Source organism: Osmerus mordax, chromosome 22 (assembly GCF_038355195.1).
Source record: "Osmerus mordax isolate fOsmMor3 chromosome 22, fOsmMor3.pri, whole genome shotgun sequence".
Classification (NCBI taxonomy): Eukaryota; Metazoa; Chordata; class Actinopteri; order Osmeriformes; family Osmeridae; genus Osmerus; species Osmerus mordax.
Genome location: NC_090071.1, coordinates 676,168 through 693,241, shown reverse-complemented (window position 1 = coordinate 693,241; position 17,074 = coordinate 676,168). Strand labels below are relative to the sequence as shown.

The following is a 17,074-nucleotide window of genomic DNA, read 5'->3' as shown; positions in this document are numbered from 1 at the left end:
TATAATGTAGATATCTGCAGGTGTGCTGGCGATCACATCAAGACTATCCTGTGGCCATGCAAGGGCTGCCTCGAGCACAGGTCCCTCCACACTGTATTTTTTATGGTTTTGAGATACTTAGTGTAATGTAGTATACTGGGAGATACTTAGTGTAATGTAGTATACTGGGAGATACTTAGTGTAATGTAGTATACTGGGAGATACTTAATGTAATGTAGTATACTGGGAGATACTTAGTGTAATGTAGTATACTGGGAGATACTTAGTGTAATGTAGTATACTGGAGGTGAGGTGCGTCTCCAACATTTAGACAGTCATGCTGAGGGTGGAAGTGCCTGGGGCCAACGTTCAGCTGGATGCAGTAACCAGTGGACTGGATCCAGTTACCAGTGGACTAGTAGCTCATATACAGGTAACTCACATAAACACAGCCATGTTATCAGGGTGGGGGTGGTTAAGGAATGGGAGGAAATGTTAGTGGTTTGGCTTCTACCAGGGTAAAAGGTTATGGTTCAAATGTAACTTTTGTTACTTAATCCAGGGGGCTGCATTCAGAAATCCTATTTTTATCCTGTGTGTGTGTGTGTGTGTGTTATGGGGGTGGGGGTAGGTTTCAGGGGAACAGAGTGTGTGTGTGTGTTATGGGGGTGGGGGTAGGTTTCAGGGGAACAGAGTGTGTGTGTGTGTGTGTTATGGGGGTGGGGGTAGGTTTCAGGGGAACAGAGTGTGTGTGTGTGTGTGTTATGGGGGTGGGGGTAGGTTTCAGGGGAACAGAGTGTGTGTGTGTGTGTGTTATGGGGGTGGGGGTAGGTTATGGGGGTGGGGGTAGGTTTCAGGGGAACAGAGTTGGCTGGTATCCAGAAGGTAGGTTCACACTAACTAACTGCTACTCACAGAATTTCTTTCCTGCACAAAATGAAGCAGCATCACATCCTTGATGGCCCTTTTCTCATTACCCTAATATGGCAGATATGATTATGTGTACACAGTTAATGTGACTGTAAATTAATAATACTATGTAATTCCAAGACTGTTCAGCAATATAGTGGAGGAAGGGACTGGAAAACAGTGGTTCCTATTTAAGTAATAATGAGGTTTTACTGTATCTGCTTGTAATTGTTTTGCTGTTGAATTCATGAAGGATATAGTGGGTGTGTATTCTGATGAATGAGGCAGAGCTATAATCTAGGGGGTCCTGTAATTGTGTTATCTATGATTGTTCTTCATGTTTTCATTGAGCTACTTTATGCTACATACCATGCAACCTGGATCCAAACGCCATCTAGTGGTTAAACTATGAACACCTTTAGATTGACTGAGCTGAAGTGTCTCTAGTATCTGCAGCATAGGAAGCACATCCTATGCACAATGACATATAACAACACACATCCTGTCACACAAAGAACTTTGTTTGTCAGTGTTTCTGTTCCACTTAACCTCAAGCGCTAAACCACAATCCTGGGCAGGAAGGTAAAATGGCAGTGTGCTGCATGTCAGTAGACAGAGATGAGAGTTTGAGATGTGCTTTCTTTACTGTGAATGTCAGCTGATTTTGCAGTTAGATCTCAATGTTTACGAGTCTTCATGTAATTAAAGATTATATGGTTTCTAATACATTTTACGGGAGGAGTTTGTACCATTTCTAGTCCGTGGGTACGATGTATAACTGAAGGACTGAGTATCTTTTTATTGAATCTTGTGCTAAACTACAACCATGGAGCGTTACTTGAAAAGGCGTTAAAGGAAATTAACTTTTTTCTTTCTCCCACATCCTCAACAAGCTTTCGGAGGGTCCAGAACACTGATCAAAGTGTAAAAACACATTTAAATTTCACCTACTGTCAGCAGAGCAATAGTTAAAATACTTTCAATCAAAGCAAACAACTCATTTCTAAAACAGGCTCAGATGACAACTCTAGTCTGAAGTAGTCTGAAGTCTGCGGCTACCAGAGGTGCTGCCCAACCTCTGTGCTTCTCATCTAAATACTTTCAGTCTCCCTCTGCTCCTCATCAGTGACCAGCAGAAGTGGGTCTCCTGATCTTAGCCTGTCTCCTCTCCTCCCTGCTGGTCCTCATCAGTAACCAGCAGAAGTGGGTCTCCTGATCTTAGCCTGTCTCCTCTCCTCCCTGCTGGTCCTCATGGAGGAAAAGACAATGACGAGAGGCCAGTTTACAGTTCCTCTCGCGTATGGAGGTGGTCTGTGGAGGGGTGGAGGTGGTCTGTGGAGGGGTGGAGGTGGTCTGTGGAGGGGTGGAGGTGGTCTGTGGAGGGGTGGAGGTGGTCTGTGGAGGGGTGGAGGTGGTCTGTGGAGGGGTGGAGGTGGTCTGTGGAGGGGTGGAGGTGGTCTGTGGAGGGGTGGAGGTGGTCTGTGGAGGGGTGGAGGTGGTCTGTGGAGGGGTGGAGGTGGTCTGTGGAGGGGTGGAGGTGGTCTGTGGAGGGGTGGAGGTGGTCAGTGGAGGGGTGGAGGTGGTCTGTGGAGGGGTGGAGGTGGTCAGTGGAGGGGTGGAGGTGGTCTGTGGAGGGGTGGAGGTGGTCTGTGGAGGGGTGGAGGTGGTCAGTGGAGGGGTGGAGGTGGTCTGTGGAGGGGTGGAGGTGGTCTGTGGAGGGGTGGAGGTGGTCTGTGGAGGGGTGGAGGTGGTCTGTGGAGGGGTGGAGGTGGTCTGTGGAGGGGTGGAGGTGGTCTGTGGAGGGGTGGAGGTGGTCTGTGGAGGGGTGGAGGTGGTCTGTGGAGGGGTGGAGGTGGTCTGTGGAGGGGTGGAGGTGGTCTGTGGAGGGGTGGAGGTGGTCAGTGGAGGGGTGGAGGTGGTCTGTGGAGGGGTGGAGGTGGTCTGTGGAGGGGTGGAGGTGGTCTGTGGAGGGGTGGAGGTGGTCAGTGGAGGGGTGGAGGTGGTCTGTGGAGGGGTGGAGGTGGTCAGTGGAGGGGTGGAGGTGGTCTGTGGAGGGGTGGAGGTGGTCTGTGGAGGGGTGGAGGTGGTCTGTGGAGGGGTGGAGGTGGTCAGTGGAGGGGTGGAGGTGGTCTGTGGAGGGGTGGAGGTGGTCTGTGGAGGGGTGGAGGTGGTCTGTGGAGGGGTGGAGGTGGTCAGTGGAGGGGTGGAGGTGGTCTGTGGAGGGGTGGAGGTGGTCTGTGGAGGGGTGGAGGTGGTCAGTGGTGGGGTGGAGGTGGTCAGTGGTGGGGTGGAGGTGGTCTGTGGAGGGGTGGAGGTGGTCAGTGGTGGGGTGGTCGGGGGCCAGATCTCCGGGGCTGGGGCAGCGGCGGGGGGCAATCCTCGTCTTCGTACTGCGGGGGCGGAGCAGGTCGCCCCCGGGCCTGGGCCCTGGGTTGAGCTGAGGCCTGCCGAGGTGCTCCCGTACTGGGCAGGGGCCGCGTGGTGTCCATGGGGGATTTTTGTTTGTGTGCTGGGTCCTTGTGGCGGGGCTGGGGCTGGGGCTGGGTCTGGGTCAGAGGAGCCAGCCTCAATTCAGCCTCCTCTGCGGAAGTAAATGAACAGATGAAATGCAGTTAAAATCACAGGTGGATGCTTTGTCAAATCAAACAAAACTTTACTTGTATAGCTCTTCTTACAATAATGTCATAGAGGACTTCACAGAGGCCCACAGATGAGCCCCAGTAGCCAGCCTAAACCCTCACAGCTTTGTGGTGGACATGTTAGATGAGACAGTTAACTTCAAAAGCCAGCTCACAGATGTGTCAGGAGTGGTCTGCATTGTGTTGGTCCGGAAACGAAATATATCTTCACTTCAGATTTCAAGTTAACCCCAACAAAGATTGCAGTGGTTTCACCTAGTCTGTTGGTAGAATACAGGTATCTTACTGTGTCTGGATATATAACAATACAGCCTAGCCGTGCAGCCCTGGGACCAGCCCTACGTGGTGTTAAGATGTCTATTCAGCATACTTGTTTTGGACACGTCATGTCTGTGGTTTAACTATTTGGCATTAAGACGCACTTGGTACCCGTCCAGCAAATGATTGGTCTACGTGGCGTGTTCTGCTCTGTGTGTTTCTACGTTTTGAAACGCAGACCCCGGAACTTACCGTCCTCATGGCTCTTGCAGTGGTTGCGGTAGCAGCAGACAACAGTGATGATGATGAGCAGCAGGACGAATCCTCCGCCGCCGGCCAGGACGCTCACCGTCACCCAGAAAGGAAACCCAAGCAGAGTACCCGCTGCAGTGTGCAGGCAGTTAGACTGTGGCAGTGCACTCAGGTGTGTTCATGTTGCAGTTAGACTGTGGGCTCTGCCAGGCCTACCTTGGATACCTTCACAAGTAGACTTGACGCTGTCGCTAGTCTCGTTGCTGTACGTGTCATCGACGGTGCAGCTAAACGTGTCGTCCCTTTTCAGATCTTTTATTTTCATTACCAGAGTCGATGTCTTTTTCTCCCTCATGATAACTTTGTTTTTTCTCCATGTGAAGGTCACGCCTGACTGCTTCAGTTTGCAGCGGATGGTGACTGTGTCCGTGTCCTTTGTGGGACACTCAAACGTCACAGAAGGTTTGGGGACTCTGGCTGTGAAGAGACAAAATTTAGATTCTTTTCAGAAGCGACATCTTCTCAGTCTTGAGATGTTTCCTGCTGCTCATAGTGTTCGTTTCAAGAGGAACAAGTCAACAACATGTAAGAGAGTGATGTGGTGTGTTCTCATGGCAACACTTCACACCCTGCTGCTTCCTACAGGTGTACTTGGACATACAGTCTATAGGTCTAATACATAACAGTCTATAGGTCTAATACATAAGTCTATAGGTCTAATACATAACACAGTCTATAGGTCTAATACATAACACAGTCTATAGGTCTAATACATAACACAGTCTATAGGTCTAATGCATCACAGTCTTTAGGTCTAATACATAACAGTCTTTAGGTCTAATACATAACAGTCTTTAGGTCTAATACATAACACAGTCTATATGTCTAACACACACCCAGATGTTGGCAGTCTATAGGTCTACTTCCTACTCACGTTCCACACACAGTTTAATCTCCTGCTTTTTCACACTTAGCCCCTCGTCGAACACCTCTCCCACGTACGTTCCTGCATGTTTGTCTGCCAGCTGTCTGAGTACCAGAGCTCCTTTTTCGGTGATGTCCTCCCGCTTGCCTGGTTTGATTTTTCCAGACTTTCTTTTGAATATAAGTTTTGAATTGTGTTTCCATTCTATTTCAAACGTGACTGGAGCCGTTTCCTCACGCAGGAATAGCTCGTATTTATCAGTCCCATCTGCAACAGTCTGCGTACATACTGAAAGAAAATACAAATGTTTTATGTATCATTATGATCTGTCAGAAGTTAAAACTTGTTTAACTTATTTTGTTGCCAGTATCAGATGTGTTAACTAAAAATATTAAAGAGCCCCCCAAAATATTGTCTTGAAAAACATAATCTTAGGTCTTGAATGTAGTTTGTAGTTAAATCAGTTTGCGGGAGTTTTAACCTTAGAGCTGTCACGTTTTTAAGGACATTTTTCTTTACATTTCCTCAAATAAATACATAAAATCAGTTAACCACATCAGTTGTTTGTATTTACTGTTGCTTCACATAACATTTTACATTACTGCCTTGTAATAATTTTCCTTTATAATACATTTCTCAAACATGTTAAACAGTACAAGATTAACATAGAATTTACATGTGAGCCATAAATCTGAGCAGTCACATGTGAACAAGTCATCTGTAATAAAAAAATGAACTCAAACAGGATTTCTGGTTTACCTGCTGAAATAGTGACTGGAAGGACCAGGGACACCAGAGCTACCAGAGCCAGGAGACGAGACATCGTGCTTCTCTACGTGCTCTAATGATGAAGTGTTTCTCAGTACTCAAATTTGTTTCTTTTGTGTGTGTGTGTGCGTGTGTGTGTGTGCGTGCATGTGCACGCCAAGAGGAAATTATATACCGACAAGGAAACATTGGCTTATTGAGCCTTATTCTATATTGATCTATAAACTATATAGTTCTGTGACATTGGTAATTGGTGACACGTTTAGCATTTCTTACAAACATTTATGTAAGAATTGAAAAAGAAAAAGGAAGGTGATTTTGACAGTAAAATGTTTTCAGTTAAACCAGGACTCATGTGCCTGGTATTGGAGGTGGAACTGTAGAGCAATACTGACATCTAGTGAAAGCTGTTCTAACGTTTAAACAACCTTCTCCTTCACTTTCATATTTTTGTACAACACCGACAGGGAAACGGGGCCCCCCAAGAGTGCATGAAGATTTTTTTTTTTTTTTTACAATTTAGAACATGGTTTCTTCACTATTAAAATGCTCAAGATAAGCGTTTTAGAATTATCTTTTTATTTTTAAGAATAGTCAGGTTACCTCCTGTGGAGGGCGCTGTAAATTAACGTGTAGTTTACATAGTTATATTATCACTACATTTCCCAGTGTTCAAAGCGAGAATGTTTTGAGATTCCCCGTTTCCTACTTCCTTCAGCATGGCACCGTGTTACCCAATCAAGGAGGACAAACACACATTACTATTGGAACATTTTCTCCGATAACAGAGCACGAATATTGGGAATAATTCGCAAATGCTTGCAACGAAATGTATTCGCTTGTGCGCCTCGTGCGGCCGCTTAAGCTCCCGTATCAACCCAAACACGAAAGGAGGGATGCCGGTTGCAATGCGGTTGCCTGGTCAAGGATCCACACGTCGCCTCTCCGCTATGCCTTCCTCCATCTCACCTCGACGACACTGTCACGGTGGTTTAGATGATATACACCAGAATGCATCCGTTCAAAGATATATACGACAGCTCGTGGACGAATACGGAGATATCACAAAGAAGTTACAGTACACGTTTTTAAGCGACTCTGAAAGGAAAGAACTAAATCACAGACAGACGGAACTGTTGCCGGTGGAAAATGCATTCAGATGCACAGTAAATGCTTTGAAAGAGCTCGAGGAGATTACATCTCTGATTCAGAGTAAGCCGTGTGGTTCGCGTCCCGTTCTGTAGTATAGGCTTGTCATTGTACTCTATGACAACGGAGTTGGTTGGTGTTTCTTCCTGAACTGATGCAGCAGTTGTGTTGGCAGGTGCGCAAGGGGCCGGAGGGGAGGAGCGGGAGATGATCCCGCTCCTGGCAGAGGAGCACGCGCTCACCTCCCAGAGAATACACACTCTCAAACTAAACGTAAGGACATATGGCCCTTACATTTTACATTAGCATGTTATTCATTTCGCAGAGACTTTTATCCAAAGCAACATACAAATAATGAATAAAGCACAGCAGAAAATCAACTATCATAAGTGCAGAGTCAAACTGTATTTTCACCTAACATGGAAAAGCAAGACTCTAGATCATAGAGGTAAAGCGTGTTGGATGATTGTCATTGACTTGTGGTCTACGTTGTAGCTGATCCAGACCCTGGTTCCCCGGGACCCTCACGATGACTGCAGCTCCCTGCTGGAGGTGGTGTCAGGGCGGACCACAGGAGGTGGGGGCGCTGGGGGGTTATCCAACTGAACACTCCACTTGCCTCACACACACTAAGATATAACACACTGCACCTGCCTCACACACACACACACTAAGATATAACACTCCACCTGCCTCACACACACACACACACACTAAGATATAACACTGCACCTTCCTCACACACACACTGTAAGATATAACACACTCCAGCTACTCCCACTGTCATCTCACAGGAGACATCTGCCAGCAGTTCACTAAAGAGATGTTCGAGATGTACCAAGGCCTCGCCAGGTACCGCAACTGGGAGTTTGATGTTCTTAACTACACGCCTGCGGACTACGGTATGTCTGCGTGTGTGTATATCCTTCTGTATATGTCTGTGTGTGTCTGGTTGGAAAGCTAGCATACTGCAGCCAGACAGCTGCAGCTCCATGTCGCCCTCTGCAGGTGGGCTGCACCATGCGTCCGTGCGTGTGGCGGGGGAGGGCGTGTACCGCCGCCTGAAGATGGAGGGGGGAACTCACCGGGTGCAGAGGATCCCTGAGGTGGGCCTGTCCTCCAGGATGCAGCGCATTCACACAGGAACCATGACCGTCATCGTGCTGCCTCAGCCCAGCCAGGTACGATGCTACTGTAGGCCTTCCTGTATGTGCTTCCTGTTTGAGAATCTCACATTAGAAATCACTAAATAAACGGTTTTCCCTGCATGTAATCTATTTAATATACATATGACAACCCTTACAGTACCTAACTGTCTAACATCCCTGGTCGCCACGGTGACGCTGTGTTGCAGCTGGATGTGGTCATCGACCCGAGGGATCTGCGCATCGACACGTTCCGGTCAAAGGGGCCGGGGGGTCAGAGCGTCAACACGACAGACAGCGCTGTCCGCATCGTCCACCTGCCCACAGGTGACACCTCCACCCAGCACACACACACAAGTACCCTTGTCCGTGTGTGTGTGTGCTGTTCCTATTATCACCATCTCCAATAGAACTACCCCTCTCCTGATGCGCATCTCTTGTTAGAGAACACAGGTGTTTATGATAAGAACACAAGTGGCACTTTACCTAGTGCGTGTGTCGGGCAGGTATTATTGTTATTGTGTCCTTGACCCCTGACCCCAGGCGTGGCGGTGGAGTGCCAGCAGACACGCTCCCAGCTGCAGAACCGCAGCAGGGCCCTGCGCCTGCTGCAGGCCCGGCTGTACCAGGGCATGCTGGGTAAGGAGGCAGAGCAGAGGCACACTGCCAGGAAGCTGCAGGTGAGCCCCCTCTCTCCCACCTGCTGGGGGATGTTACCTTTAACCCTCGTGCTGCCTTCGGGTCACATGACCCAAAGGTTCATAACGAACCATCGTTGTGTTTACCCAATTTTACCCAATACAAAAACAAATAAAAATAATTTTCTTTTAACCATTCCAATGTGGGGGGTCTGAGACAGCCCGACAGTTAAAAGAAAATGCTTCACTTTGTTTTTGTATGAGGTAAATTTTTCGCAATATGACGGTGGGTCACAATGACTGATGGGTCAGAATGACCCGAAGATAACACAAGGGTTAACATGACATTCACTCACGAGAGGTTTTCACCCAAGTCAAATATAAATAGTGCAAGAAGAAGCCTTTTTCATCCCAGTGTGAACACACGTGGCAGCAGAACATCAAGGGTCAGAAGTGCAGAAACTGTATTTTGATTGTCAGAGTCAAGAAACCGTCTGTATTTACGAGGAATACTATCCCCTAATCCTAACCCTCCCTGTTAACCCTAACCCTCCCTGTTAACCCTAACCCTCCCTGTTAACCCTAACCCTCCCTGTTAACCCTAACCCTCCCTGTTAACCCTAACCCTCCCTGTTAATCCTAACCCTCCCTGTTAACCCTAACCCTGCCTGTTAACCCTAACCCTCCCTGTTAACCCTAACCCTGCCTGCTCTGATCGCCAGGTGGGTTCTCGCTCCCAGTCAGAGAGGATCAGAACCTACAACTTCAGCCAGGACCGTGTGACAGACCACCGGTCAGGACACCAGAGCCGGGACATCAAGGTAGTCAGGACCAGCCGTGCCATGCTTCACTTTATCTATTTTGAAGTAAGCAAGTCTCAGTTGATGGTTGAAATGCTGCAAAATGCTGTGCTAGCAGTTTTGGTTCAGGGTGTCACTCACTCTGTGGAAGTCGCTGACTCTGGATCTAGCAAAGGAGCCCCAAACCATCACTTTCAACCATCAACTGAGACTTGCTTACTTCGACCCGTGTTGCGCTGTGCTTGAAGCTGTTGTCCTGTGAGCCGCCTGTCACGCAAGCTGTTGACTTTCAGAAACTTGTCTTCTGATTCTGTTGTGGCTTTGGGTCTGCCAGACCTCTTCCTGTCAGTTTCCAAGTGCCTTTTGATGGTGTAGGAAACTGTACTCACTGTCACTTTGGCTTTCTTTGCAATTTGTATCTAAAGTACTAACCCCTTTGGTATGGAAGCAAATCAGTGACATGTTTTGAATTTAAAAAAGGCATTGAATACTTAATATTGAAATTTAAACACCATCGAATTCTCATGTGAATATATTTCAACGTAAAATACATTTCAGGTTGCTCAAATATGAGCCTAAAATATTCAAGCCAAGAAAATTAGGCGACAAAAATGTAGCCTAAAAATGTAGCTGAAAGAATTTGAGGCTTGGATTGAGGCTCGATTGCTCTACCTATCCTTGGTATCCCGGATGCTGCAATCTGAATTTAAATTTCATTTTTCGGCTCAAATTTGATAGGCTCAAGTTTTTTGGCTCAAATTTTTCGAAAGAGCCTTTCATAATTTACCACAAAACACACATACGAACGCCTTTGATAATTTACCACAAAACCCTTTGGTAATTTACACTAACCCAGTTTGTACTTTTTCCATCTCTGGCTGTGAGGGTGGAGTAATGTCTCCTCTGATGGTGCAGTGATGTCTCCTGTCTGGCAGGAGTTCATGTGCGGTGGGGAGGCCTTGGACGAGCTGATCTCAGACCTGCTGCAGCACGGAGAGAGGGAGGCCCTGCTGGAGCTGGTGGAGAGCTGCAGCCAGAGGCCCTCTGAACCCAGGCCCACTACACAGGAGGGTGACTAGCCTAGCCTAGCCAGAGGCCCTCTGAACCCAGGCCCACTACACAGGAGGGTGACTAGCCTAGCCTAGCCTAGCCAGAGGCCCTCTGAACCCAGGCCCACTACACAGGAGGGTGACTAGCCTAGCCAGAGGCCCTCTGAACCCAGGCCCACTACACAGGAGGGTGACTAGCCTAGCCAGAGGCCCTCTGAACCCAGGCCCACTACACAGGAGGGTGACTAGCCTAGCCAGAGGCCCTCTGAACCCAGGCCCACTACACAGGAGGGTGACTAGCCTAGCCAGACGCTAAAGGACACTATACCAACTGTTGGTCTGGAACAGTGGTTCTTAACCCTGTCCTCAAGGAACTCCTGTCCTGCATGTTTTAGTTGTTTCTTGGCTCCAACACACCTGATTGCAATGCATGGTCGTTATCAGGCTTCTACAGATCTAGATAACGACCCATTTATTAGAATCAGGTGTGTTGGAGCAGGGAAACATCTAGAACATGCAGGACAGGGTTACGAACCACTGTTCTGGAAGAATCTGGCCCTGGAAATAGCTACTGAGGCATCATGCTGCTGCTAACTTCATGTCCAGTAAGGTGAAGGCATGTCTGTTATACTGATATCAGGAATACACAGCCTGTGTCATGTATTTTGTAATAATGTAATAATATTTTGTAATTTGGATATAAATAATCCTGAAATAAAAACCAAAGCTCTGTGATGAAGTGTCCTGATTCAAACACAACTGAAATACTTGAATTGAATCGGTTTGTTACTACCGTGTCCGAGACAAACAACACAACATCTGAGTAACCGTGGATACACCAGCCACTCCAAAGTTTATTCAGTGACACTCGCAATCATACTGTAGAAAACACTGCACCCATGAACCTTCTGTTCCAAGATCTATATCAAACAGACCAAGGATGAGCGACCAGTCACCTCATGTAGGGAAACGTGACAAATACACATCAAACTGACGAGAGACATTAGTATTCAGGTAAAAAAATACACAAGAAAATCAGTGTCTTTATGAATGTTGTACACTCTGGTTAATATTCTAGATGAAGCCAATCTCTCGTCTGAACAATCAAGATATTACTTGATGAAGGGGAGACATACTAAGAATGTTTCCAGGACTGATTCTCTGCTGAACATGCAGCGTATGAGCAGGTCAAGTCGGTCACGTTCACAGCCAGGAACAGATTTACCTCCTGAGTCAGAGTTTATGTGTGAGTAGTCTCCCCTCCTGTAGTCCAGCCTACATCATCTGTCCAGGCGACACGTCTGTCTCAGTCGTCCGTGTCTCTCTGCCGGAGGCTCCGTGCTTTCCCGTTCTCCGGCTTCCTCTTCCTAAAGGAGGCGGGGCCCCCTTGGGCCCCGCCCCCTTGGGCCCCCAGGGAGGTGATGGTGCGCTCCTTGAACCGGGGTTTGGCCTCAGGGGGGCGGCCGGGGGCTGGGGGGCCCCCTGAGGCTGGTCCCCCCTCCACCTGAGGCAGCTGCAGGTCTACCTTCTCACTGCAGGGGAGAGACGGCTGGAGTCAGACCAGGTATGGGTACATGTCAGGGTTGCAGATTGTCTCACTGGGGTTAGGGTTAGGGGGTAGAGAATGTCTTACTAGAGGTTAAGGGTTACAGGGTAGAGGTTAGGGGTAGAGATGTTCTTACTAGGGGTTCTCTTCCACCTGGATCTGTTCCCAGGCTCCGTAGGGAGTAAGTGGCTTCCTGGGCTTCTTAGCAGGAGGGTCCTCCTTAGCAACAGGAGGGTTGTCCTTAGCCACAGCCTCTTTACCCTCTCCATCTCCCTCCTTACCGCCACCACCACCACCATCCTCCTCCTCTCCTCCACCCCCTCCAGACTCATTCTCCTCTTGTTTTTTCTGGGGAGAGACAGTCTGGTTAGTCCCGTCAACCTCTGGCAGGAGTCTTGAACCAGAGAGAGAGAGGACTCACCCTGAAGCTGACCTTGGGGATGCTGGTCTGTGTGGAGGCCCCTGCCCCTGCCGGCCTGGAGCTCTCCTCCCCCCCTGGGAGGGTCCCTGGCTGGGAGCCCGTCTCCTCCCCCTGGCCCTCCGGCTCTCCACGGCTCCCTGAACCTTCAGCGGGGAGGCCAGCTGGACGCTCCCAGCTGGATTCTGAGTGTGTGTGTGTATTGGAGAGAGAGGCAGGGGGATAGTAAAATGTGAGTAGATGAAACACATTTGAATAAAAGTCCATCTGAAAAGAGATGTAGTCTGGATATGAGCGTGTCTGACCTCCAGTCTGTGTGTTGTAGTAGTAGGTGTACCCGTCAGGACTCAGCGCCTCCATCCACACGCCTGGGGCCTGACTCACAGGAAACACATTGATGAAATGTTTGAATTTCAGGCTCCTCTAACCATTAATACAAGTATACGAGGTATAAATGAAAATTGTTTATGTACAGTATGTATCTAGTATAAAATAGACACACTACAAATGAATGAAAAATAATCTAGAAAAAAATATGAACGTATTGGCTGTGCTCTGCGGGTGTGTGTGTGTGTGTGTGTGTGGTGTGTGTGTGTGTGTGTGGTGTGTGTGTGTGTGTGGTGTGTGTGTGTGTGTGTGTGTGTGTGGTGTGGTGTGGTGTGTGTGTGGTGTGTGTGTGTGTGTGGTGTGTGTGTGTGGTGTGTGTGTGTGTGTGGTGTGTGTGTGTGTGTGGTGTGTGTGTGTGGTGTGTGTGTGTGTGTGGTGTGTGTGTGTGTGTGGTGTGTACCTCACTGTGGCCTGGCCGGGCAGTGGAGGCAGATCTTTCTTCCTGGAATCCCTGAGGCCTCTCCCATCCTGACTCTTAAAGGTGAACACAAACACACACACACAAACACACACACACACAATCAGAACAAGGCAGCACTGAGGCTTGCCATCTCCTCAGGACACACCACGTGTTCATGTTAACGGGCTGTGGAGAAACGAGCAGAGGCCCACTTATTTATCTTAAGGCCTCTTATTTTATTATTATTAATTGCCCATCGAGTTCTATGATCAAGGACTTAGTTGGCTATAAAAACAAATAATTGTGTTTCTGTGCCTGTTCGTACAGTATTAAACTAGTATTAATGCATCCAGTATTCCCGAGGAGCTGTGCTGTTGACACTCACCTCCAGTCAGTGTGTTGTAGTAGTACGTCATCCCGTCGTCTGAGCGGGCCTCCACCCATGCCTGACCCTCCAGCTGGGCCTGGCCCTCCACCCATGCCTGACCCTCCAGCTGGGCCTGGCCCTCCACCCATGCCTGACCCTCCAGCTGGGCCTGGCCCTCCGGACGGCGGGCTTTCCCAGCACGCTTCTCCTTCCTGTTCTTTGGACCTGGGGGTTTAGTCTGGGCTGGGGCCTTGGTCTGGGCTGGGGCCTTGGTCTGGGCTGGGGCCTTGGTCTGGGCTGGGGCCTTGGTCTGGGCCGGGGCCTTGGTCTGGGCCGGGGGTCCTGTACAAGACACACAAACACAATAGAGACCATAAAGGATGACTACATAGACCTGCAGCACTATAGACTCTACAGTACAACATTGATGTACCGAGTAGTTATGAAGCTCTGCCCAAGCCTGATAATGACCATTCATTTGAATGATCTCCTCCCAGCCTCTAGTGGTATAGAGGTATATGTTATAGATCTACCTGCGTCTCCTCCCAGCCTCTAGTGGTATAGAGGTATATGTTATAGATCTACCTGCGTCTCCTCCCAGCCTCTAGTGGTATAGAGGTATATGTTATAGATCTACCTGCGTCTCCTCCCAGCCTCTAGTGGTATAGAGGTATATGTTATAGATCTACCTGCGTCTCCTCCCAGCCTCTAGTGGTATAGAGGTATATGTTATAGATCTACCTGCGTCTCCTCCCAGCCTCTAGTGGTATAGAGGTATATGTTATAGATCTACCTGCGTCTCCTCCCAGCCTCTAGTGGTATAGAGGTATATGTTATAGATCTACCTGCGTCTCCTCCCAGCCTCCTCATGTCCTCCTCATAGGCCTTCTGTGCAGCCTCCTCCATGGCTGCAAACTCTTTAGACATGCGATCCTCCTGCTTCGCTTTGTCAAGGCTCCTCTTCTTAATCTGCAGATGAGGGGAGGGAGAGGGACAGAGGAGGCCAGATGTATCACTGACCAATAGAACGACAGCCTGAGAGCTGCGATCCTGCTGATCCCAAACCTAGTAGACAAACTGGGAATGTATCACATCCACACTCTACTGATCATTCAGTGTATCTAAGTTGCTATTCAACTGCCATCTCTGCAATGTCTAGGATGTGGATATAATATTTGTATCCTGAAATGAAATGAAGAGCGGAATATATGTGAATACAACACGACAGTAGCACACACCTCTGCAATTTTGAGCTCAACATTTTCTTTGTGGTTCTTCCCTCTTTCGTGGAAGTCAACACTCTGCATCGAGACAGAAACACAAGAGCGCGTGTTGTCATCGAGACAGAAAAAAGAGCGCGTGTAATCATCGGGACAGGCGGCTCATCCTTCAGGTAGCAAAATAATTATTATTCGTTTGACCACAAAGCCTGTAAACGATATGATGGATCATTTTCGTGGAAAGCTGAGTAGAAAAAGACCAATCACAAATGTTTCACGTTACTCACAGGTTTGTTGTCAGCTATCCAACATTTGCAGTACTGGCAAAATTTCTTCGGCTGGGATTTCCAATAATCAGCCCTGAAAAATAAAACAACATAATGGGATAATAACACGACAATCAAAAATAGAGAAACACCTTTGATCTGACAAACCGCTTTACCATTAACCCAAACTGACTAGCTTAGTGAACGGACGCAGCACACAGTCGTTTGTTTTATAGCTGACTAGTAGTAACTAAATCGTTAGTTTTACAACGAGGGCTGATTAGTCCAGCTAGAGAACTCCATACTCACATTGTTGATTTTGATTAGATAAAATGTGATAAAAGAAACCTTGGAACATCTAATAAACACTTCTGTTAACAACATGAACCCTTTGTCCATTTATGATGACGTAAATTGTATGGGCCGGTTAAAAGAGGTAGCGATGGATACGTCACCCTCGCAGATACAGACAAATTGTTGCACTCAAATTTTTGCTTTTAAATATCGTGAATGGAAAAAAAAGAAAAATAACACAGTGAGGATAATGCTGATAAAAAATAGTGAAAACTCAATGTTTTATGCTATTATTATTTAGAAAAAGATAAATTCTCTGACATCTTAAGACCTCCCATATGGTCTAGCGGTTAGGATTCCTGGTTTTCACCCAGGCGGCCCGGGTTCGACTCCCGGTATGGGAACAGACCTTTTGACGTTGTAACGTGTGGTTGGGATTATTCAGACAACTTTACTGTGACCGTAATATTTAGAAACACGTTATTTCCCTTAATCGTTTAAAGGCCATAGAAACCAGCTAAAATAATACTAAAATAAGACTAATGAATGATGTATTTTAGGTGTTAGAAAATAATCAGCGAATTAATATCCAAGTAAATAATCTCCATTGTTTCATTCAAAGCCTTTTAATTGTGCTACATAAAATAAAACATTAAAAAGTAGGCTTCCATACAAGATACAAGTGAAATTATTAAATAATCTTTATTCAAGTTGCTTTGAGATCATATACACTCTTTCAATTAAATAGTTACAAAAAGTGTTGGGGTGAGATTCTGAAATGTGGCATAAACTAATCTAAGTAGCCTGTTTTTTTTAACACCCATAACCCTTTCAAACACAATGTGATCAAATGCTACAAGTATTCATCATAATTCATCTATTCAGTGCTCCTCAAACCAAGAACAGAACCTGTAATCACAAATCAAATAAAAACTCTGAACATTAATTTTACTGGTGCAACAATTACAAATATTCCATACACTATTAAATTTTTGTCGTTTAAAAAGTGTAACAATTCAAAACAACTTAGTCACGTGTGTTAGTCAGACATTTTGTAAACACGCTCTTATTTGGTTTCAGAGCTTCATATTGAAAACCCAGAATATTGCATCAATAAGCATTTCCACAATGCTCCTTCATATTTAATATGGTATTAGTAACAAATATATATTTGTTTGTTTGTTTGTATATACAAACACAAATCTAGTTAATAAAAATTCAACCTAATACGCCCCGATAACAGGGAGAGATTTAGTTTTAGCAGCATCTTACTGCTTCTCCCCCAGGAGAAAGCATCGTTATTAATCCGTTTAAGTAGTAAAGAACATCTGAGCTGGAGCCCAGTAAGAACAGGTCTAAGGTCAGCTGGAGCCCAGAGGGAGTATTGCACAACATTGCACCAAGGAGCAGACCTAGTGTGCAGGCTGCATTAAACAGCTGTGGAATGAACACAGACAAGAACACACACCCAAACACACACACACACACACACACACACACACACACACCCTCACACACTGCCTGTAAATAGGTGCTATGTCCAGATCCCAGACCTGCACCACACCTGAGACAGTGTTTAGCACCTTGTCTTTCCTCCTGTTTGTCCTGAAGTGTCTCACAGTCCTTCTCCTCTCCTCTGGGACACCAGTCTGGCAGGTCGACACC

General features: G+C 47.1%; 3 protein-coding genes and 1 non-coding gene across 5 annotated transcripts; 2 read left to right on the top strand and 2 right to left on the bottom strand.

Moving 5' to 3' along the window:
* Window positions 1–3,139: 3,139 nt before the first annotated feature.
* LOC136966100 (uncharacterized) lies at window positions 3,140–5,868 on the bottom strand. Its single transcript, XM_067260481.1, has 5 exons — window positions 5,722–5,868; window positions 4,972–5,250; window positions 4,233–4,514; window positions 4,038–4,169; window positions 3,140–3,469 (listed from the first exon to the last, which is right to left on the bottom strand). Exons 1-5 carry the CDS (start codon window positions 5,783–5,785, stop codon window positions 3,207–3,209), a joined length of 1,020 nt encoding a protein of 339 aa, XP_067116582.1. The 5' UTR covers window positions 5,786–5,868; the 3' UTR covers window positions 3,140–3,206.
* Window positions 5,869–6,453: 585 nt separating this feature from the next.
* mtrf1 (mitochondrial translational release factor 1) lies at window positions 6,454–11,238 on the top strand. Of its 2 annotated transcripts, XM_067260431.1 has the most exons (9): window positions 6,454–6,942; window positions 7,055–7,152; window positions 7,375–7,456; window positions 7,674–7,781; window positions 7,888–8,060; window positions 8,234–8,351; window positions 8,568–8,704; window positions 9,385–9,483; window positions 10,398–11,238. In XM_067260431.1, the coding sequence occupies exons 1-9, from the start codon at window positions 6,546–6,548 to the stop codon at window positions 10,539–10,541; spliced, it is 1,356 nt and encodes a 451-aa protein (XP_067116532.1). In that variant the 5' UTR covers window positions 6,454–6,545; the 3' UTR covers window positions 10,542–11,238. The 2 variants fall into 2 exon arrangements, with proteins under 2 accessions (XP_067116532.1, XP_067116531.1); XM_067260430.1 differs by lacking the exon at window positions 10,398–11,238 and having other exon boundaries at window positions 9,385–9,708.
* Window positions 11,239–11,343: 105 nt separating this feature from the next.
* On the bottom strand, window positions 11,344–15,503 carry wbp4 (WW domain binding protein 4). The gene is made up of 10 exons (XM_067260589.1): window positions 15,425–15,503; window positions 15,137–15,209; window positions 14,868–14,930; window positions 14,475–14,598; window positions 13,648–13,971; window positions 13,263–13,336; window positions 12,781–12,850; window positions 12,479–12,660; window positions 12,194–12,405; window positions 11,344–12,043 (listed from the first exon to the last, which is right to left on the bottom strand). Coding segments are annotated over exons 1-10 (1,350 nt in total). The 5' UTR covers window positions 15,427–15,503; the 3' UTR covers window positions 11,344–11,817.
* A 238-nt stretch (window positions 15,504–15,741) lies between these two features.
* On the top strand, window positions 15,742–15,813 carry trnae-uuc (transfer RNA glutamic acid (anticodon UUC)). Its single transcript has one exon. It is a non-coding gene; the product is annotated as a tRNA-Glu (tRNA).
* Window positions 15,814–17,074: the final 1,261 nt, after the last annotated feature.

What these genes read in the sequence shown, in the direction of transcription:
- mtrf1 (XM_067260430.1), top strand. Translation starts at nt 6,546, where the DNA reads ATGCTTGCAACGAAATGTATTCGCTTGTGCGCCTCGTGCGGCCGCTTA. An exon ending in GATTACATCTCTGATTCAGA is followed by an intron (nt 6,943 to 7,054) that starts GTAAGCCGTGTG and finishes TTGTGTTGGCAG; the next exon opens with GTGCGCAAGGGGCCGGAGGG. An exon ending in TGCTGCCTCAGCCCAGCCAG is followed by an intron (nt 8,061 to 8,233) that starts GTACGATGCTAC and finishes GCTGTGTTGCAG; the next exon opens with CTGGATGTGGTCATCGACCC.
- wbp4 (XM_067260589.1), bottom strand. An exon ending in TTGAGCTCAAAATTGCAGAG is followed by an intron (nt 14,599 to 14,867) that starts GTGTGTGCTACT and finishes CCTCATCTGCAG; the next exon opens with ATTAAGAAGAGGAGCCTTGA. An exon ending in CTACAACACACAGACTGGAG is followed by an intron (nt 12,661 to 12,780) that starts GTCAGACACGCT and finishes ACACACACTCAG; the next exon opens with AATCCAGCTGGGAGCGTCCA.
- LOC136966100 (XM_067260481.1), bottom strand. Translation starts at nt 5,785, where the DNA reads ATGTCTCGTCTCCTGGCTCTGGTAGCTCTGGTGTCCCTGGTCCTTCCA. An exon ending in TCCAGTCACTATTTCAGCAG is followed by an intron (nt 5,251 to 5,721) that starts GTAAACCAGAAA and finishes ATTTTCTTTCAG; the next exon opens with TATGTACGCAGACTGTTGCA. An exon ending in CTGCAAGAGCCATGAGGACG is followed by an intron (nt 3,470 to 4,037) that starts GTAAGTTCCGGG and finishes TTACTTCCGCAG; the next exon opens with AGGAGGCTGAATTGAGGCTG.